The sequence below is a fragment of the Chionomys nivalis genome, chromosome 25 (genome assembly GCF_950005125.1).
Source record: "Chionomys nivalis chromosome 25, mChiNiv1.1, whole genome shotgun sequence".
Taxonomy (NCBI): Eukaryota; Metazoa; Chordata; class Mammalia; order Rodentia; family Cricetidae; genus Chionomys; species Chionomys nivalis.
In genome coordinates this window covers 26,383,082-26,405,622 of record NC_080110.1, presented here as the reverse complement: position 1 = coordinate 26,405,622, position 22,541 = coordinate 26,383,082, and the positions used below count along the sequence as shown (strand labels likewise).

General features: G+C 43.8%; 1 protein-coding gene across 3 annotated transcripts in view; it reads right to left on the bottom strand.

Annotated features, from left to right (window-relative positions):
• Positions 1 to 22,541, bottom strand: part of Ptprb (protein tyrosine phosphatase receptor type B) — a 110,856-nt gene that overhangs the window by 20,992 nt on the left and 67,323 nt on the right. For 2 of the 3 annotated variants that reach the window (XM_057757449.1, XM_057757447.1), the window contains 14 exons: positions 20,549 to 20,812; positions 18,651 to 18,914; positions 16,927 to 17,208; positions 15,364 to 15,642; positions 14,677 to 14,826; positions 11,673 to 11,916; positions 8,825 to 8,931; positions 5,364 to 5,463; positions 4,493 to 4,576; positions 4,379 to 4,396; positions 4,184 to 4,265; positions 3,548 to 3,638; positions 2,805 to 2,881; positions 888 to 1,022 (listed from right to left, as the gene is read on the bottom strand). In XM_057757449.1, the coding sequence (XP_057613432.1) occupies positions 888 to 1,022; positions 2,805 to 2,881; positions 3,548 to 3,638; positions 4,184 to 4,265; positions 4,379 to 4,396; positions 4,493 to 4,576; positions 5,364 to 5,463; positions 8,825 to 8,931; positions 11,673 to 11,916; positions 14,677 to 14,826; positions 15,364 to 15,642; positions 16,927 to 17,208; positions 18,651 to 18,914; positions 20,549 to 20,812 (2,177 nt within the window). The remainder of the gene's footprint in view (positions 1 to 887; positions 1,023 to 2,804; positions 2,882 to 3,547; positions 3,639 to 4,183; positions 4,266 to 4,378; positions 4,397 to 4,492; positions 4,577 to 5,363; positions 5,464 to 8,824; positions 8,932 to 11,672; positions 11,917 to 14,676; positions 14,827 to 15,363; positions 15,643 to 16,926; positions 17,209 to 18,650; positions 18,915 to 20,548; positions 20,813 to 22,541) is intronic. The other variant, XM_057757448.1, reaches the window with a different exon arrangement.

Here is a 22,541-nt window from a genome sequence, read left to right as displayed (position 1 = left end):
AGAGTTAGCCAATAAAGAACTAGATCTAATGGGCTAAACAGTGATTTAATTAATACAGTTTCTGTGTGATTATTTTGGGTCTAAGCTAGCCAGGTGGCTGAAAACCAACAAGCAGCCCTCCGTACAACAGAGCAGATTAATTAAAATTGATATATTTTATAAGATACATATTCATTGGCCATCAGTGACTTGGGTATCAAAACAATGAATATAACTTTTATTTTATTTTATGGTGAGGTAGGCAGATATAGCTACATATGTGTATTGAATTTCTGTTTACATGGATATGATGAATAAGTATTCTAGCCATTTCATCAATATTTATATAAATATCATCTAGTAAGGTTAGTCGTGGAGAAAGACATAGGTCCCAGTCTAGGCAGGATGATGGAAGACAGTCTGGAAATCCCACATACACATATTAAGCTCTTTACAGTTAGTCTTTTAATCCTAAAAGTAGCCATATAATATAAAAGATTATAAATGGGGATTATAAATATAAAAGGTTTTAATAATAGTTCAGATAGATATTTTACTTCATGTCTGCCAGTACAGCCTAAAATACTTCTCTCCTGGGAGGCTCCTCATCTCTGGTAGGGTGGTTCTCCTACCCACACTCTGAAGGACAGAGCATGGGGTCAGGCATTCTTCCCACTCATGTTTACTTCCGACTCTCGCAGGCTTCACAGTTTGAATGAAATGTTTGACCAAGAGTTTTAAAAAGGATCCAGATTGTTTTTATCATCAAGTGGCTTAATTCCCCAACAGCGTTCTCTTGGTGTCTTCTTGGGTTTGTGGGTGGAACTTTGGATGGGGAAGGAGGATAGAATTCCATCAGAACAACAGCAGAGGGAAAAGCCAGGGAGGCAGGAAAACTGTCTACTCACTCGGCCTTTCTCAACACACTGGGTCACCATGACGATATTATGAACGTTTTGTTCCCACGCCATTTTCCAGAAGTCGTCCTTGGTGCCAGGAAGCGGTCCCTGTGTGGCGATATATTCTCTTCTGAAGTTGTTACCCTGCGATAAGTTTACAATGAGAAGAGTCAGAAACAATGGGCTCTTCAGAACTGTAAACAAAGAGCTAGCTCACAGATTAGAAGGTATGGGGATCTCTGCCAGGCCCTGGAGAATAGAATATGAGCACAAGTGTCAAGGTTTGGGAGTGGGAAGGACAAAGGAGAGAGCATTGGGCCATTGTTTACAGCCACGGTCCCCTTAATCGGCTGGGTCTGCTGTCAAGGCGAATGGAAGATTCCAGCCCCAATAGAGAAAACAATTTTACTTTTGTTTGTGTGTCCCCGTGCGCCTGTGTGTGTCTATGCATACCCATGTGTGTGTCCATGTATGCCTTTGTGTGTGTGTATGTATGTGTACATGTGTGTATGTGTCTGTGTGTGCCTTTATGTGTGACTGTGTATGTGGTTAATGTTTCTGTGTCTATATGTACCTGTGTGTGTGTATTTAGTGGTTTTGTGTGTGTATGCGTGTGTGTGTGAACTGTTCAAAGAACTGATTTTACTCTTTTTGGATAATTGACATTACACTAGTTTGCAAAGAGGTATCATACAAAGAACACTTAATGGAAAATGAGCCATTTATGCCTTGAGCTTTTCCAGATGATGCACAGTAGGTCTGGACGTTCACCGCTCTGACTTCATCCTCACCATAGTGACCTAGATATTCCCACTAATTCCTTCCTCTCTTTAGCACTCCAGAATTAGTTCTAAGTCTTAGTGGAAGCTCATTTCTCGTTGCCTTTGCTCAAGCTCTCTATATTACATTGGTTCTGCCATCCACAACCCAGCCACCCACACACTGCTTCTCAGCCTGGCTAATCTTTATTTATCCTTAGCACCTTATCTGTCTGAGTGAAGTCATCTTTCATCTTCCTCTCTATTGGCTGGCATTTTCCTCCTCCGTGTTCTGTGGTACCTTCTAATCTCTTGCTACACAGTGGTCCTCAGGCTAGTGGGGATGGGATCACACAGGGGTCGCTAGAAGTGCAAAGTAGCAGCTCTTCTGGTGTTGAAGTGTGAGGGTATCGATGGTCTTTTGTGTAGGAGACGCTGCTCTGGCGTGGTAAGCATGGCATTGCCCTGTGACTCCTCAAGGTCGCGACTATCCAACAGTTCTCTTAGAGACATAATCCCTTTATATATCTCAGTGTTCGGATTATAGTTATCACTCAATTGCTTAGCACTTACTGAATGTGTAGACAATAATGGCGTATTTTCCCATCTTTTTTGGAAAAGGAATTAGTGGCTCAGTGAGGCGACAGAACTAACTTTGTCACGGAGCCAGCCAGGGACAGAAGTGGAATTCAGATCAGGTCTAGGTGTATTTTTTTTTTACCTTTAAAGCCCCCCCCCCTTTTGGTGTATGTGGGAGGTTGGCAAGATGTAAGTCGGTATCAGATCCCAGAAGTTAGCACAACTTTGAAGTGTGTATGTGTGTCTTGCAAAAGTCCAGGTAGCAAGAGATTGGCCCTTTTGGCATGGTGGCCTTACCCATGGGGGCTGTCTTCCTCCAGCAACTCTAATCTTCCTTATCTCAGGGCCACAGAAAGGAAACAATCTTTGAACATGCATCCTGGGTTTGTGAGAATTGCATCTGACCTTGGCCGTTGTGAAAAACAGTGATCGAAAGGAGCAAGCTGTGTTTTATGGCAAGTGGACATGGTCTTTTAAATCTCACAACTTGTTTCTAGGGAGAACAGTGGAGCGGCTTAGAAGGCGAGGCATGTCCTGCATAGCCATCATCAGCTTCATCCTGGGCATGACGACCCGGGAGTTCACTTACGGGGATGTAACTGGCGTTGATGTAGTCGGAGCACGGGTCATCGTCTACATTGGACAGCTTCACCCTTGAGGTATCATCTGCAAGGAGATTGATTAAAAGATTTGATGCTACCTGGGATGATAGTCCCATTTGGGCAATGTGGTATTAGATTGCCTTACCTCTGATCCCCACATCAGCCCTGAGAGAAGTGTTCCTATCTCTGTTTAATAGTTGGGGCTCTGACATGGTAACTGACTCGGGGCATGTGACGTAGGTGGCACATAAACAAAGGATGCAGGAAACAATGGGAAGCCCCATCTATGGTTTCCTTTGCAACATTACCACCCTTGCTCCATGCAGCGGCCACCTCTCTTTCCCTTCTGGAATGAATATCAGCAGGAAAACCGCCTTTGATGGCTCTGCCCGATAGGGTAGGCTGGTCTTAAAAATCGCTGACTAAAGATTGTGAGGTGAACCCAAGTGTGTCAGTCAGAGCCCTGTTCTTAACTTTGGTCATGCTCTGAGCCTCCGAGGAGAAAGAGTAAGAGCAGCAAAGAGAAATGCCAACTGGGCCTCTCAGAACCAGAGTTTAAAATGTCCATTACCCTTGTGAGAGAAGCACCTAAGCACTGGGGACATTCCTTATTAAAGTCTTTAGAGCCTGGGAGTATGCATATCTAGCTAATCTGCACACACGCACACACACGCACCCACGCACATGGTTTTTATGTAATAGCGCCACTAATTTCCAACACAAAACTTACATGGCAATATGTTGTTGTAGCGATTTTTCCCTCTATTCTCAGGCAAGAGAGCAATGTCACATGACTGGTTTCGACCCACGTCTTTTAAGTCCTGTTAGGTTTAGGAAAAAGTTTGCAAGTTGAGATTATAAAACAAAACAAGGCAACTCATACAACCCCGGAGACACATAAAGAAGTGTAACCCGAGTTACAGTTTACGGAACACTGGCATTCCGTATGCATGGGATCCGGTCCTTTTCACAACGCTACACGAAAGGTGCTCTTAATACGATCCTACAGATGCGGCTTAGAGACTATAAATACCACACTCCACAACGCGCATGTAGCAAAACTGATATGCAAAGCCCCAGTACTCTTTTCCAAACTACTCCCCCCCCCCAAGACATGCTGAGTAATGGACAACGTCACATTGAAATGTGTTCACTCTTTCTCACTGATCAGAAAGCACTGAGTTTGCCGTGCGTTTCCGACTCAAACCGGCCTCCGAGAACAGGTGGAATTCTGTTCAAGGGGCCCGGCTCGGACACAGGAGTGTTCTCCTGAGACAGGAGGCATCCCAACTGTGACTTCACAGTCACATTGAAGAGGGAATGCTACTACTGGTGAGTGCAGAGTCTTCCCTGGCCTGCACGGTACCTCATATTCCTTGGACAGAAGGTAGTTGGAGTCAGCCTGCAGTTTCATGAAATGCCCTTCGAACTGATTTATCTTTATGGGGCTGTAATTCAAAACAAAACAAGAGGAGAAGAAAGTTACTGAAGGAACGGGAAAATGCTCTCACCAGGCTGAGTTGTATTTCAAAAGCGAATTAATTAATACGTTTTCTCTTACCAAGAGGTTTTCCGGTTGCTGTGAGATAGACAAAAAAGAAAGAGGGGCCTTGTTAGCAAATCTCACAGAATACCATTTTTCAGTAAACCGGGCAAAGGAAGCTTTGGCACTTACCCTTTCTGGCCCAGGTTCAAGTGGACAGACAAAGGCCCATCCCTGTGAATGCTCAGGCGGGCAGATGGCCTTTCTCGGCCATGGCTGAAACATAGGACACAGATTTCTTTATTCTAATTACGTTACTTGGCTTGTGCAATGTCCCCCGTTTATGGTAAGGCTGTGCACACTTGTGCAAATGTGAAACTTTCAGATTCCATGGAAGTCTGCACTCATCTGATATCTCTTTGGGGGAGGAAGAAAAGATGGGAACAATATAATGTCACCTTGCCCACTCAGAACCCTATCTCCAGAATAATGGAAAGATGTCTCCCGATGTTTGGTCATAATCATTTCCCGCACTCAATATACTTTCCTTAAGAAAGTCCCCTAAGCCAGAAAACTTCAGATGCCAGATATGGTTGTAAGGGAGAACACAAGGTTTAAAGAAAAAATCAGTGACAGAAAAGAGCTCCGTTCTGGAATGTATTCATTTTAGTTCTTCCTGAAATTAGGATATCTGGTAAATCCCACAATGTTCATGCCAGCCGTACTTTCTAGGGCGTTTCAGAAACGCATGCAGGCAGTTTGGAAAAGTCTGTCTTCATGAGGTTATGAATCCCAACTGTTTTGCCTGTGCAAAAGGATTCTGTTCCATATTTAAATAGATCTGATGGCCTCTCGTCATTGATGAGGACCGGTGCATGAGTGGTTTGTAGGAAACCTGGAGAGGCATGAGTCTTGGATTCAGTTTGACTTTTGTTCTTAGTAAGGAAACTACAGTGATTTAACCTGGAGAAATGAAACTAGTTTGCTCTTTCAGACTAAAGGACATTTTCAGCAGTCTCTCTACGCTTGCGAGCCTGATCGCTAAGGGCTTCTTCACACTTACTTAGTTTTCTGTCTGCAGATGAAGAAGGCGACGAGGGCCACCAGCATGCCAATTAGAAACAGGCCAGCGCTCACACCTTCAATAACTCCAAACAAGGGCTCTGTGATAATCCAGAGGGAAACGACAAGTACAAGGAGAGAGGATTAGTGGTAAGGCACCAATCTGACAGCTACGAGAGCTTCTTCCTAAGTACCATTGCCATTCGTGCCGTTCAAGAGGCCCTCAGTGAGGTATTGATGTCCCCAAAGCCGTGAGTGGGCAGCTGAGGTGAAAGAGCTGCCTACATCCTGCTATAGGCAGGTTGGTTCTAGAGTAAAAGTTCATCAACTCTGGGAGCGGATAATGTATATATTCTCTTTTTTGCATTAATTAATTCTTTGTGGATTTCACATCTTGCATCCAGATCCCACTCATCTCCCCATCCCCTTGCCTCCTCCCTCTGCCCTTGCAACCTCTCCTCTTAAGACAAAACAAAACCTAAAAAAAGACCATCAAAAACAAAAACAATCAACCAAACAAGAGGAAGAAGAAGAGGAGGAGGAGGAAGAGGAAGAAGAGAAGAAAGAAGAAGAGGAGGAGGAAGAAGAGGAGGAGGAGGAAGAAGAGGAAAAGGGAGAGGAGGAGGAAGATGATGATTTTTTGCGGAAGCTGTCATGTGGCCCGGTGAGTCACACAGTAGACCCTTTAGTTCATACATCTTTACTTGAAAGTGCTCAGTGCTATGACTCATTGGTCTGTTTTTTCTTTGGAAAGTCTTCCTATTTTGCTTTTCCTGTTTAGTTTTGGGAGCTTCACTCTTAAACATTAGATCTGTTTATTTTATATTGACTTACATTACTCATCCAATCAACACAAACATTTTCCTTTAATGCATTTATGATTCTGCTTTGAATATTTTCTGAGTGTTTTCTTTTATTGAACTACATAAATTTTCCGTTCCAACATAATAGTTCAAATCGGAAAGGATCGTGTTTGCAAAGTCCCTGCTCAACGGTAAATTTCAGCCAGGCACATCCAAATCCTCTTAGCTGGCTTCTGATCCTTCTTTGGCCCAGGATGAAGGAGGTTATCCTCGTATTTGCCAGAAACAGAGAGGAAGGGCTGTGAGGTTGGACCGTCCTTTATCGCGCAGCAGGAGAGACCAACACAGCATGCCCAGACCAAAAGTCTGAGCCTGCAGCACACCAGACAAGAAAGCTGCAATGTGATGGAGTCAAAGAACAAGACCGTGGGAGGCATGCAATTTTCACGACAGTGGAGAAAATCAGAGACAGGCCAGTGCTGAGAACGCAGGCTTAGATGGGAGATGCCTGAATACCAGCTGAAGATGATTGAGCAAGTTACTTAACCTCTTGGTACCACAGGTTCTTACATTTAAAATGCAGCTGACAATAACTGCAGGAGCTGTACTCCATAGAGTGCAAAACCAGCTCCAAAGGGGTGACTGGCAAGTGTCACTCAACATGGCCACCCATGCTGTCCCCCAAACTTGCTACACAGGTTTCCTCCAAACATTGATACAAAGCCTTTCAAATTTACATTTTAATTTTTAAAATTACTATTGTTACTTTGCTGGGCATTGGACTTGGGGGATCCTCCCATGTACTAGGCAAGAACTCTGCCTCTGAACTACAGGTGAGTGATGACACACTGACCTCTAAATTAACTTTTTTTATTTTTTAAAATAAAGAATTGTAATTACATTTATTTTTTATGTGTGTGCGCATGGGTGTGCCCTGGTATAAATGTGGAGGTCAGAGGACAACTTGCAAGAGTTGGTTCTCTCCTTTCCTATGTGGGTTCTGGGAGATCAAACTCAGGCAGTCAGGCTTGGAGGCAAGTGACTTTACCTATTGAGCCATTTCACCAGCCCAAGAGTGCAGTGATATTTCATTTGTATTTTAATAAATAAAGCTTGCCTTGAAGTTCAGAGAGTAAAAGATCAACACCCACCAGCCTTACAGACCAGGCAGTGGTGACACACACCTTTAATCCCAGTAGCCACACTAGTTGCCATAGAAACCGGGCGGTAGTGGTGCACACCTTTAATCCCAGAACTAGAGAGGATTATAAAATAGGAGGAGACAGCTCACACATACAGTCTCATTCTGAGATTCCTGGAGGCAGGATCGCTATTTTGGACTGAGGTAGAGGTAAGAGCCAGTGGCTGGCTGCTTTGCTTTACTGACCTTCAGGTTGAACCCCAATTTTGATCTCTGGGACAATTTTTATTAATTGTGCTACACAAGACTTTAATGTATAAGAAAACAACAAACAGAAGGAAAACAAAAATCACCTTTAACCTCTATTTTTGGATATCGTAATTAATACTTAGTGTTTTCTTCCCCACTTTTTTTACATGCACACTTGCCCCTAGTGTTTACGGGCGATTGCTTTCATGACCCATGCCTAAATGGTGGTGTATTATTCCATATAAACTCGCATACCCTCTGTTTGATGTAGGACACCTCTGGATTAACTGACAACACCCATACAATATGCATGCTGTGTCAGCTGGTGGTAGACTATATTAAAGAACAATGGCATGAAAAGAAAGTTTCTTTATAATTGACACAAACATATTTGTTTCTTGATTTTTTTTTCTGGGCTACACAGTATTGAACCTGTGGCTACAGAGAACCAGCCCCATATGCATATTTTTGTTAAGGTCCGCAAGAAGTCCCACGAAAGGCCGCCAGTCATGTATGCAGTCAGCAAGAGCATTTATTGATATTACCAACATGTTGGGGTCTACCCATCTGACAAAGTGGCGCATGAGCACCTCCAGAGAAGCTCACAGGCTCCTTTCAAGCAGGGTTAGGGGAGTTCTAGGAAGGAGAGATTAGTCTGGGGGCTGATTGGTGGGTTTAAGCAACAAGTTCCCGGGATTGGCAGGTGGCTGTTGGGGTTAAGGACTTTCCAGCGGCAGGGTAGGGAAGGTTAGTTTTAGCTAGCAGAAGGCTGGGGGTGCGCCTGCTGATTGGTTGCCCCTGAGTTGTGGCTTTCCCGAGAACTACTTGCTCAGTTCCAGCCACCTCCAGTAAACCGAAGGAAGATCTGGTCCCTGGCAGTGGCCATTAGAAACCTGTCATGGCTCTGGTCTGGCCCCCTGACCCTCTCAGTTTTCTGTCCAACCTACAGCAAAGAGTTCTTTGGGTTAGCATACATTGTGAGCCATGTAAGCTCTTAGTACTGGTGTTTCTCATTCACTTAACACTTCATTTTTAGTGGAAAAACATCATGTGCTTCCTCCTTCTTTTAAGATTTATCTCCCTCCAATCTCTTCTGTAGAACTGGTGTGATCCCTCTAATCCATGTCAATCCATGGTCACGTGGAGATTAAAATCCAAGGGAAAATAAATACCCAGCCACCATCAGGAAAGTCACCATCCTCCCCACTAAAGGCTCTTGTAGATGACATGGTAGCTGGGGAAGGCATGCGTGGACGGAAAGGAACTTACCTGACTTGGTGGTGATAGGCAATGAGAAAAATGTATCTGAATAGAGGGGCTTTGTGAATTCTTTCAAGTCCTCGTCAAATAACTGCGTAAAGGCCCGGATGCTGATTCTGAAAGAAAACACGTTCATTTAACTAGCGACTGAGCAGAGCAGCATGGACCGAAGACTGAGTTCAAGGGGAAACAGGGTTGGTAGGTGGTTGTTCTGTGTGCAGGGTGAGATGAACTATAAAACCAGGCAGACGTGGATTCATGCAATCATTCACTGATTTGGTCATCAAATTCTTATTGAGCCCCTGCAGTGTGCAGGTCACTTTCTAGGAGCCAGGGATCATAAGAGGACTAAAGCAAAACTCTTACCACCCCGAAAACTTCAATCCCATGCAGAAAGTCAGACAACATGTTTATAGATATAATGTGTCTGATGATAATGAATACCATTGATGAGCAGATTCAGCTAGGCTGTCTACTAGTGAACTCTAGAAAAGATTTCTTATTGACATATTTTCAGTTCTGGGATCACAAGCATACAACCATACCACCCAGCTTTTGTATATAGGTTCTGGGGATCAATCTTAGATCCTCCTTCTTGTATGGCAAGCACTTTACCAACAGCCATCTCCCCAGCCCCTCCCCACCCCCCCGCAGTGTTACTCGGTAGCCATCTGTTTGTTTAGTTTTGTTTTTGTCTTTTTAGAGATGGGGTTTTATGTTCCTAGTTTGGGTTTATATTTGTTGTACAGCCCATGTGTGGTGATTTGAATAAAAATGGCCGCCATAAGCTCATAGGAAGCAGCATTATTAGGAGGCGTGATCTTGTTGGAGGAAGTGTGTCATTGGGGGTGAGCTTAAAGTTTCAAATGCTCAAGCCAGACCCAATGTCACTCTCTCTTCCTGCTGCCTGAGAATCCAGATGTGGAGCTCTCAGCATCACGTCTGCCTGTGTGCATGCTTCCTGCCTTGATGATAATGGACTAAACCTCTGACCTGTAAGCCAGCTCCAATTAAATAGCTTCCTTTCTAAGAGTTGCCTTGGTCAGGATGTCTCCTCACAGCAATAAAACTCAGGGTATCCTTGAATTCTTGGTCCTCCTGCCTCTACATCACAAATGCTAGTGCTAAAGGCTTGCTCCACCAAGCCTAGCTTTTTGAGCCATTTTATTATCAGATAGATTGTCACAATACCTCAGTGCTTATGTTAAAGAAACCTTAACCTTTACGTTGTAACACTCCCCAAATGCAGAGTAGTAGCGCTAGCAGTTCACATAGAATAAAGAGAAACTTCCTTTAGTTTAAAATGTGAATGTTGCTGATTTAATTAGGGAAAAGATATTATGCTGAGAATGAACCTGAAATGTGTCAAGTTTCATAATTGTTAAGGGCCACACCAGGACATGATAAATGCTTAGGTAAAATGGAAAAGAATTGAAATCATAAGATTTAGTACTGTCTGTGAACCCAAGCAGACACTGTAGGTCTTTGGGCAGAGAGGGATTTTATACCCCATCATCTTCTCTCTCTTTAAGTCAATGAAGAAGCACACCTACGTGAAAGGCTTTCAATTTTATGGGGGAACAGTTCCCAGGATAATTTTGCTCAGGTTCTTTGAACCTAGATAACAAAGGAACTGAGGACACTCTGACACCTCCAGAGACTGAAGGGTCCTAGTTTCTGATCCCATTTATGCTTCTTGCTTCCTCTGTCTAATAACTGATCTCCTTTATGTAAACCCATGGGTTTTTTGAAATATAGATCCCTGGACTTGTTCATGTTTACTCTGGAGGTCTTATCTTGCCTGAGAGGTGATAGCAAACTTGTGTGGGATCCTGGTGGTTACCTGATGCTCTTGCCCAAAGGGAGCCTTTGTTTTAGGAAAACCATCTGCTTGCCTTGGTTGATGGGGGCGGGGGAAGCAAAGAATCCTCTTAGGTGTGATGATACACTACGATCTTGGACAGAAAAAAAATTCTACTTGGTCTCAGAAGCGGGACTCAAAATAGGTAGGAGTCAGTAAGACTTTGCTGGGCACTGATCAACCAGAACACACACTGACTCACAGAGAACCTGACTGGCTGCCGTGTTGCCTGGATTATCAGGCTTGCCACAACACCCAACAGAGAAGGTCCATCCCCTGAGGAAATAATAAATTTGGATGTCTGTAGCCTTATCATCCAAGGCAGGAGCTTAGGTTTTCTTTCCCTTGAGGATGCTGACTGGGTGACTCTATTTGCTTTTGGAAACACAATGAAGAATAAGAATGCCACAAATTCCTAGGGCAGGAAGGCTTGTTCTGCTGGCTGCAGCTGTGCTTTCTGGGGGCTTAAAAGCAAACAGCTGCTAGACTCATGCGCCACCTCAGAGCGAGGAACAGGTGCTTTCATTTAGGCAGAGCTCTCTCCAAGAGCCCTGTCTGGACCATAGAGCACTTTCATGTTTGCACACCTTAGTAATTATAGCTTCAGTCTCATTAAAAGTGTCTGATGGAGCTTCGCATTGTTTGGGTCTCCCCAAACTCAGTCTCGCTGAATATTTTCACAATGGCGAGCATCGTATATTACTTGAGAAAGGCTAAAGCAGTTGCAGGAGAAAAGAATAATCTATTAAAACCCCCAGTGTTTCACACAATGTACTGGAGCTTTTGTACAGTGCTGAAAAAGCTCTCTTTGCACATTACCTGAGAGTGGATGCAGGAGCTCAGCTTTTATAAATCACTCTCTCTAATATAATATAGAGTACTCTTGCCGTGTAGGCTATTCGTCTATAGGAGTTCATAGGCACTGATGTTGCACAGCTGCCTGAGTACCTCATAATGTAATACATCTCCCAGCCAAATGATGGCCATGCATCTAACCTGTAAGCAGTGTGTGGCTTCAGTGGTCCATCACAGAACTTTTGCTGACTGGGATCACATTTACCACCAAGGCTGTCCATCTCGGCTCCAAGCTTAATGTTAAAGCTCTTAGAACTGCTGTCGGGGCTTTCAGCGCACTTGCTGGCGAAGTAATTGGTCTGGTAGACTCTAATGGAGGCATTGTGCCTGTATTCCAGGTAGGAAGGGAGAGGGTGCTGTTGTTCTGGCTTCAGCTCATCCATACCTACAGGAGAAAACACACAGTTAAAAACTAGTGTGTGTGCACACGCGCACCGCGCCATGTTTCTAAGGCTACATGTTTATCCACTATCTTCGGTTATACCCTAATAAGGATTCGGCAATCTCAGAATATGCTATGAAACTATGGCTTCTAATATACATAAAAATAATTTTTATAGGTATGCAATACACATTCGATTTTCTAGACCACCAAGTCAATCAATTACATCACATAATAACATGTCCCACAGTTCTGAATGCCTGGCAACTCAAGAATCTCAAGAAACTCAAGAAGTCACTCAGTAATCTCTCTACCTTGCCAAACTTACTGTAGTTGAAGAAACTCCAATGACCTGGGAGACAGAGAAGAGATAAGGAAATCATGTCCCAAGGCAGAGCAGTTGTCCCCCAGGACAACCTGCATGTCTAGAGTTGTCTTACTGCTCTCTTATCTTGAATACGATTTGGTCCTGACTCAAATTTGTCTGCTCACTCTGAGCACTTCCCAGAATACCCTCCTTGTTCACCCATCCTCCTGTCCACCCAACCTGCTATCCATCCAGTCTGTTGTCCACCCGGCCTGTTTGGATGCTGTGAATTAGTTTTGATGTTGCTTGAGGAAAGAGAAAAAGCATACTTAATAAGGTAAATACTATGAAGATGGGATTCTGTCTTCGATATCTTTCCAGAAGTGGGTTTATCACAGCACCTAGGACTTTGTTTAATAAGATCCACTCACGAGGAGAATATCTTAGATTTTTTCCCCCTGATTTATTGGTATTTCATTTATGCTGTGCTTGGGGATTCAGATTTGTGGATAGAGACGGAATTGATCAGGAGAGATTAATTCCAAGAACTGAGTCCTCCTGGTATTATATTCTCAGGACACATTCTAGAAAGGCTCCAGACAGAGACTTGGGGGTCTTTCACTTCTCTCTTCCTCTTCCCAAGGACCCAGCAGAAACCCTGAAGCTAACTTTCCAAAGGGTTTCTGCTTTTATACATCCCTTCTGCCAAGTCCCTTAGCAAGGCGAATCCCTGCCCCCAGTGTTCTTAAGTCCCAGACTACAGATGACTTCTTGCTTCCTGTTTTGTCATTAATTTACCTTTTCTGAAATGGAGATATTATTTTGATGGCAATATTTGAAATGAAAAAAAATATCACCTCTAGGAAGAGTGTATATGAATGGATTGTTCTCTTTGGGTACCAAGGAGCCATCGTGCAAGTCTGTGGACACCAGTGTTGGAAACCTACCTGTCTGTGGAGCCAAAGGCTGACTTCCCTGATGGTTGTGAGTTTTGGGTCACTGCCCTAGATGCACGTGATGTGGAAACACGTTATCTTCATGGCTGTCTAATTAAAGACTATTCGCGGCTCGCACGTTTGTCTCCAACTACAGGGTGTGAGGAAACTGGGGATGGACCAGTGACCCTTGAAATTATCTAATTAATTATGCATAACCAATTTCATACAACTAAATGGAATGCAAAACAATACAGACTGTTAAATACCCAGTGAAATGAAAATACCATTTAGTCTAGAATTCGTTCTGGTGTCTGTGCTGTTTAAAAACGCCTCTTTACCCACACTCGGCTCAAATGTTGTCAGAGATGATTAAGAAAATTCATAAACAACACCTTAAATAATTGTGAGAAAATTAAGGGAAGTGAAACAGACTGAAGTCCCTGTGCACACTGGGATCGATTTGAAAGAGTTGACCCTTAGGTCCTGAACAGCAAATGAATACTTGGACACACACACCCCTCCCCCAACACAGCACCCCCACGGGCAATGTGACAGAGTGTGTCACAGTGAAGTCTAAAGGTGACAACTCAGTTGTGTATAGTGGTGTGACAGCTACTGTATAGCATGTGTCCCACCTGTGGAAATTGGGAAGTCCCTGCATGTTCTACAAAACTAAGATAATAAAATACTGTTAAAAAATAAAAGTTGGGTGTGGCAATATATGTCTGTGATCCAAGCAGTGGGGAAACTGAGGCAGGAGACTCATGAGTCTAAGGTTAACTTGGACTACGAAGTGAAGGAAAGACCGGACTGGGCTACATTAAACAAAAGAAAAGAAAAAAAATCCTGTCACTGGAAACAGGCAACGGTAAGATCAAGCAAACAAAATTCAGTAAAGGAGGTGATAATTCAAATGAACAGATTTTCTCTCTTGCAAGCTTTTGGGCATTTCTGTGAGTTGATGCACAGTTTGGGAGTAGGTGGCTGTCATAGGCATTTGAGACAGAGAGAGATAAAGAGTTGAGATATAATGCTACATAATGGCAGAATTAAAAAAAAATTGGAGCCAACAAGATTGATAGGTAGCTCAGGGGCTGTTCAAGTGTTTCCAACAGTGCTTGGGAAATAATAATGGCTCTGAAAATGATGTTTATATTTTTTGAGATAGGTCTTGCTACATAGTATAGGATGCTCTTGAACTCATAGGAGTCCTCCTGTCTCAGCTTCTTGAGTGCTGAGCTTGTAAGTGTGGGCAACCCTCTTCAAGTCAATGTTTACTGTTATTGTTATTTTTATTATTCTCTTCTCATTTAATCAGTATGCCTAAAGATAACAGGATTTGTTGCCAAAGGACCTCCAATCAGCTTTACTTGTATCTCCCTGGATCCAGCAGGGAGAGAAATGAGTATTAAAAATTTAATTCTCTACACTCTCCCAACTTTGTCATTGAAGGAGCCCTCACGTGACCTCTAAGGAAGCAATTCTGTGTCTTCGGTTCATTAACTCATCACGACTTACCGTCAGCCTCTCTCACCACCACTGCGAAGTACTTCACGGCTCCGTTGGTGTCGCTGAACCAGCTGCAGTTGACAGTGAAGTTGATGGAGGATTTGCTGATCAGCACCTCCTTCTCATTCACACGAATATGCGGGGGTGGCGGAGGAGGGCCTGGAATAAGAGGTGGGGAAGGAGCCAAGCAGGGTCGTGAGGCTGCTTTCTCCCTCTGAACAGGTCAGGGGGGTGAAGGTCTGTAGTCACCCCAGCCTTTGTGCACTAGAGAGTGTGCGATTACAGCCACCCACGAGGAAATCCTCCTCCTTTGCTGAACAGAAGCAGGCAGAGAAAACAATTAGCGATATCACGTTAAGCATAATGGAAGAGGCGGCTCCTCCGCAGGATTTCCTCCCGGGTGGTAGCACCAAATCGTTTAAAAGCCCCACTAGTTATAAACTAACTAGACCAGGCAAGGCAATGCACTTCAATTCCAACTCATTTGGGCGCTTTAATGTTGACTTGTTTGCTAGTGGAGAAGTCTACTCTAGAAAGGTCTCTGTTTTCCTGGAGCCATTTGCTTCTCTTCTCCTAGGCTGTGCACACGGGGACAGCGTGCAGTAGAATGAAAGGGATGGAGATGACCAAGAGAGGGGCATAGCCCTCTACCCTGGGTGACAGGAGGGCCCACGCAGACCTTTGGGGGACACTTACGGTCTATCATAGTGATGGTGCTGTCTTCAACCACCTCACTGGTCACACCGGCTGACTGCACCTTGATGGACACTAAGTACCTCTTATGAGGCACTAGCATCATGATGTTGAGCAGAGATTTTTCTTTCTCCAGTTTCCTGGAAAACTCAATCTCTTGGGTATCCATCTTTCGGCACTCAACGTTATAACCATCGAAGTCGGAGTCAGGTGGTACCCAAGAACAGGCGATGGCCGTCGAGTTCTGGGGACGACAATGCAGATTTTGTATCTTGTCTGGCTCTGTAGGGGCAAAGGGGGAAAGACACAACTCAGGAGTGTGGGGGAATTACTTCTTCGAGCACCTTTGGAGGGAACTGTCTCAGAGGTATACACAAACAGTCCCCATAATTTATTGAATTGCTTTTGGGGGAAAATATTTTTAAGGATCAAGGAAAATTTCTGGCTACTGGATTGCACTTTGAAAAAAATGTTTAAGCCAGGTGATGGTGTCATTCGCCTTTAATCCCAGCAATTGGGAGGCAGAGGAAGGCGAATTTCTCAGTTTGAGGCTAGCCTAGTCTACAGAGTGAGTTCCGGTACAGCCAGGGCTTCGCAGAACAACCTTGTATTGAAAAACAACAAACAAATGAACTAATGAACGAACAGAAAAAGTTTAAAGTCAAAATGGGGCCAGTGAGATGCTCAGCAGGTAAAGGGACTTGCCGCAAAACCTAATGGCCTGTGTTCAATCCCTGGAACCTACATGTTATAGGAAGACAACTGACTTTCACAAGTTACCCTCTGACCTTCACATCCATGTGTGCTGCGGCATGCACACACATGCATACCCATGAGAGCACACACAAAAAATAGACAAATAAATACAAAGGCAAAAGAAATAGCTAGAAATGCCAGTAGAGATGTAGCACTTGCCTAGCCCAAGTAAGGCCAAGGGTTCTCTCTTGCATACTGCAAACCCAAACAAAAACAATACAACAATAAAAAAAAAAACCCAGGAAAAGGAATGGAACTGTCTCTTTAGAAAATCGTTGATATGGTTGGAGAAAACAAATGCATGTGAGCACACCGAAACTGGTGGAACAGAAGGTGGGGCAGGGTAGTTTAGGGGTTAAAAGGGAAGCTCCCAGCCTGAATGCAAAGTCTACTTATCAACACTTTTGGACACGTGACTTTTCTACCTCTACCACCCACCTGTCTGTGAGGAAAATAAGAATCTCTACTTCATAGAGTTATTATAATGCTTTCATGGTGGAAACACGTACAGCTGCCTAGCGTATTGGCTGGCAGAGTCCTTAGTCAATAAAAGTGACCTCTGCTAAAGAGGAGGCTGGGAAGTAACTGTAGGGAGTCATGATCCTGTCGCCTTCCTCCAGTCTTGCCTACAGAAACTTAGAAGGACTCTATCATTCTATTTTCTACCGAACAGGAGATAATACGCATGCTCACTCTCTGAATCCAAGTCCAACCATCTCAAACGAGACTATGGATTCAGCCCAAACCCCACTGGAGTAAGATGATCCTCTCATCCCATCTGAAAGCCAAGAGAAGCAAAACAAGCCATACTTGTCCTCACAGATCCAGAAATTGGTTTGCTGTATGTTTTCCAGGAATCCCCACTGACCGTCTTGACACTGAATTGATAGAATCTCCCTGGGTGAAGCCCATACACAATGCGTCCTTCTGATTTCCTGTTGCTGTAGGGGTTGAGGACAGTGAGTGCATCTCTGGGGAACCACTGCAGCTCAAAGTCATTGTAGTCTGTCCAGTCTGGGGGCCCCGTCCAGGTGATGGCCAAGGAAGTGTTTGTAACATCAGCAAATGACAAAAGACTGGGGGGACTTGGGGCTATACATAAAATAAAATGAAAAAAAAATCACATAATCAAATTCATGACATAGCACATAGATTCAGAGCATTGAGTGACATCAGATCTACTTTAACGTATGAAGAGAAAACATGATAATAATAGATGCAGAAACTTTTTTAATAGTAGCTACCTTGTATAAGGCACTATATAGATAGCATTACATATGTCTTTTCTTTAAATATTCATAACCATAGTTTCCTTACCAGGATGTCACAGAACGTAAATGTATCCCAAATGGGTTATGTGTATGGGAAAGTATTCCATCAGATTTGAAAGCAAAGGGCTGGGATTCAGAGACAATTGTGTCTGATTTTAGATATCTTGTAGACTGATTATGTGATGGTTTGCAAGGAAATGGCCCCCGAAGGGAGTGGCACTATTAGGAGATGTGACTTTGTTGGAGTAGGTGTGGCCTTGCTGGAGGAAGTATGTCACTGTGGGGGGTGCGTTTTGAGGTCTCTTTTGCTCAAGCTTCCCTTGGTGTTACACTGAGACTACTTCCTATTGCCTGCAAGATGTACAACTCTTAGCTACTTCTCCATCACTGTCTGCCTGCATGCCGCCATGTTACACCATGATGATAATGGGCTGAACTTCTGAACTGTAAGCAAGCTACCCCAATTAAATATATATTTTTTATAAGTGTTGCCATGGTTGTGGTCTCTCTTCACAGCAATAGAAACCCTAACTAAGACAGACTCCAAGGCGGGACACAGGTATTATCTGTGTATGCCCAAGGCACAGCAGCATGTAGGAGAGACTAGCCCATAGTGACACAGTGGTGATCTCTATTATTATCCTCGTTCTTCAGATATGAAAACTGAGGCTGAGTCACTCAGTGATCTACCTTGCTTCATGCATGTGAGTGACAGTGCATAACCAAGAGCCTAGTACTTTTTACACAAAGCAGAGATGGATGGGTTTTATTTTATCATTGTGTGTGTCCATTATGTACAGACATACATGTATGCCCATGAGGGAGAGAGAGACAAAGAATGTGTGTGTGTGTGTGTGTATGTGTGTGTGAGAGAGAGAGAGACAGAGAGAGACAGAGACAGAGAGAGATAGAGAGAGAAAGAGCATGCATACATTCTATAGTTCATGTGTGATGGTCAACATTGAGTGTTAGTCTTTGTACTCGGCTGAGGCAGGGTGTCTTTGTTGTCTGCTCCGTGTATGCCAGGGTGTGTGGCTTGCAAGCTTCCCATGTCCCCACCCACACCTTGCCTCTAGGAGGACACTAGTACTACAGATATGCTTCCTTAAGCTCTACTGTACTTGGGTTCTCGGGTTTAAACTTACTCCTCTTCCTTGAGCAGCAAGTACTTGATTCCCCCCCCCAGCCATCTTAATATTAAAATCATTATTGAAATACATCTTTAGAAGTCACTCCTCACCAGTACTCGACTGGGCTTCTTACCTGTCCTGCCCTCCCCTGTGACTTTATTGCTGAGGTCCCCACTGTGGGTCACCACATACAGGGTGTATTTCCTTCCAGGCACGAGGCCTTGAAAGCGCCACTCTGTCAGGCCCTTGTCTTTCCAGTTCTCTTTCTTTGTGCCATTGGGATTGTAGAGAATCAACTCGTAGAAGTCAAAGTCCCCAGAGGCTGGACTCCAGCTGAACCAAAGGCTATCTGTCATGTTCCGATTGGATGCTTTGAGATGGTTTACGGCAGCTGGGACTGAAAGGAGAAAAAAAAAATCACCCTGAGACAGTGGTGCAAAACCATGCTGATCCACAGGTGAGAATCTGGGCTGTGCCGGCCACACGATTCACTTGCGTGCACTGTGGATTCAGCTGTTGCCGATGGGTCAGCCTGCTCACAGCGAGGCTCATGTGGGGTAGCTATGCGTACAGATTAAAACGAATCAAAGCAGTTGGCAATTCTTCATGCTGTCTACGTGCACCCCAATAAACAGGTCCAAGGAAATATTGAGGACCTGATTAATATCAGGCAGCAATGTGCCAGTCACCTTCCACATGACCCAGAAAAATGGTGTCAGTTTCTCGTAGTCTGACCCACCTCTCTGGCAGCTACTACCCATAACCACCTTCTGTGTTTCTTTACTCTTCCATTTGCCATTAGGTTCTCAGTTCTGTCGTTTTATTCCTTGTCAAAATCTGTATGGGCACAACCTCAATTTAGGAAAAGAAGTGGTCAGAGTCTTTTCTACAAATATGTAAATAAGTTTCAATGCTATCTACTCCATAGATTTTTTTTAAAATTTTTTGGATAAAGATGATTTGTTGGAGAGTCCTTTCACCCCCTCTAATGTGGAATTTTATTATGTAGCTCAAATGCTCACACCCACAATGCTCCCTCCGCAGCCTCCCGAGTGTTGGGGTTGAGTCAGGCACTACTATGCATATGAGCATCTTCCGTTATCTGTGTATTAATGGTCCAGGTCCCCCTGACCAAGTATACTGTTAACAATGCTAACATCTAGGCAACGTTATTTGTGGTCTGAGCTCATCACAGCTCTCTTTTAGTCCTTTTGGTGGACACAAAGAACATTTCCATTGAATGTCCTTAGGGGATCACCTTCACACTACTCTCACCTTCAGATCTCAGCTGAAGTCCCTGTTTCAAGTAGTGTCCTGTCCTACTAAGCCATGGTCTGCACATTGTCATTGCACAGAATTTTTCAAGGTCATCTCCCTTTAAAATCTGCTGCCCTGACCCTCTTCTCTCCTCTAACATGGGGGCTATCTAAGTCCAAAAGCCAATCTTTCTTGATCATTGCCATTTTCTAGGAGTCGGTCATGTGCCTGGCACCTCAAAGCCCTGAAGAAGTAGTGTCAAATTAGAAAGATGGTGAAGTCGAATGAGATTTTTGTCTCCCATTTTCCTTGTTTGTTCATTTTAACTAGGACTATGTTTCCAATACACTGTGGTCACTGTGTGTGTGTATGTGTATGCGTGTGTGTGTGTGTGTGTGTGATTTGTAGCTGACCTTCTGTGACCTACTCTGCCTTCCATCTATTCCTTGCAGAGAGTTGCAGGACATAGATTGACTAGAATCAGGAGAGATTACGGCCCTCTTCTCAATGGTTTACTGGCAAGTAGAGGAAGTCGGTTCATTTTTCACAAACTCCATGCAACAAATAAACAGAGGCAAAGCAACAGAAGCCAGTAGACTAAGTAGACACAACTCATGCCTAGTCTGAGTGAGGGTCAAAGTTTCAAGGTCATATATTCATATAAGCTTTCACTCTGGACTGAATAAGGAAGGAAGAACAAATCAAGGCTGAGCCAGTAGATACCGTGAGATACCGTGACACCTCCCTCCCAAGCTATTACTGCCTGGGTCTTACCTGTTCTGCCAAATATGAAGGACTCATTGGACAGCTCCCCACTGTGAGTAACAATCACCAGTTTGTACATTCGGCCTTGCAACAAGTTCTGGAAAGAGAAGCTCTGGACCAGCGGGTCAACCTGAGCTCTTTCCTGAAGAGTTTTGTCTGGGTTGTACAGAAAGATGTTGTACCAGCTGAGCTCACCCTCCGAGGCCGTCCAGCTGAAGGACAGGTGTCTAGTGGAGTTCTCCGTGATCTTCAGATTGGTGACAGCTGCTGGGACTGCAAGAGCCAAGGGGCGAGAATGAGTCGGCATTTGGCACGTCCCTGACCCAGTCCAGGATCAACACCTTGGTGGACACATTCAACTCCAAAACACATCAGCTCTGAGTTAAGGTGCTGTCTTTCAACAGATGTGAACAGCAGCCTCCCAGTATAGGCTTCCCTGAGAGGTCTTGTTGACAGCCCCAACTGACATTTCTATTTCTGATTTTGATAGGTTTGTGCTCCAGACAAGCTCTGAGTTGGCCTACCCAAACATTTACCCCATCTAAGAACTGCTAGAGAGAATGAGGGGACTGGTCTTGCAGCAGGGTCTCCGCGACACAGGACAACAGGATATACTCACTAGAGCTTTATAGCGTATTTTAAAATCAGATAGTATTATACTTTTAGCTTTGCTCTTTCCACTCAAGAATTTTTTTTAGCTAGTTTCCTGTCTGTTGTGGTTCTGTATTAATTTTAGAATGTGTTTCTAGTTCTATGAGACATACATATCATTGGTATTTTGATGGGTGCTGAACTGAAGCTCTAAGTCACGTTAGGTGGATGGATATTTCAGTCATGTTCTTCTTTATACACCACTAGGGTGGGAGCTCTTTCCAATTTTGTGTTCCCGTTTCCTTTTCCATTTCTTTTACCAGAGATTTGTAATTGTCATTGTAGAGAAGATTCACTCTCTTAGGCAAATTCTAAGTACTCTGTTTTCTTTGTAACTATTATAAATAGCATTCTGTTCTCAATTTCCTTCCTAGGAGTTTTGCTATGATGCACTAAAACGTTTTGATTTTTGTTTTTGTATGCTGACTTTGCATCCTGCAATTTTACTGAATGGTTTATCAGTTCTGTCTTCGGTGGACTCTACAGGGTTTTGTTAATAGGTAAAATCATATATCCACAAATAGTGATAATTTAACAACTTTCATCCTGCTTGTGTGGTTTTGCTTTTCCTTTCTTTATCTTGCTAACTAGGTCTGAGTAAGACTTCTGGTACTATGTCATATGAGGTAGTGGGACTAGATATCTGTCTTGTGGTTGATCTCGACCCTTTTTGAGGGCTGAATGACCTTTTCACAGGGGTCACCTAAGACCATCAGAAAACACAGGCATTTACATTACAATTCTTTTTTTTTTTTTTTTTTCCGAGACAGGGTTTCTCCGTAGCTTTTTGGTTCCTGTCCTGGAACTAGCTCTTGTAGACCAGGCTGGCCTCGAACTCACAGAGATCTGCCTGTCTCTGCCTCCCGAGTGCTGAGATTAAAGGCATGCGCCACCACTGCCCGGCTACATTACAATTCTTAACAGTAGCAAAATTACAGTTATGAAGTAGCCACAAAAATGATTGTCTGGCTAGGGGGGTCATTGTAATATGAGGAACTTTATTAAAGGGTCATGGCCTTAGGAAGGGTGAGAACCACAGTTCTAGATCTTAGGGGAAAGTTCTGCTTTCTTCTCATTCAGTATGATGTTGGCCAAGTGTTCCTTATGTATGGCTTTCATTATGCTCCTAGATCCAATTGCCCACTTTTTAAAAATCATGAACAGAGGTTGGATAACATTGGATGCCTTTTCTGTATTGTAAGCAGATTTGCATGTAGAACGGTCCTAGCATCCACAAGGCAAACCCTCTGATTATGATGAACGGTTTGTTGGTTCTTCTTGGGTGAGACTTGTTGCAGCTTTGCTGTGTTCATTAGAGATATCAGTCTACAATCTTCTTTTTTTGTTGTTG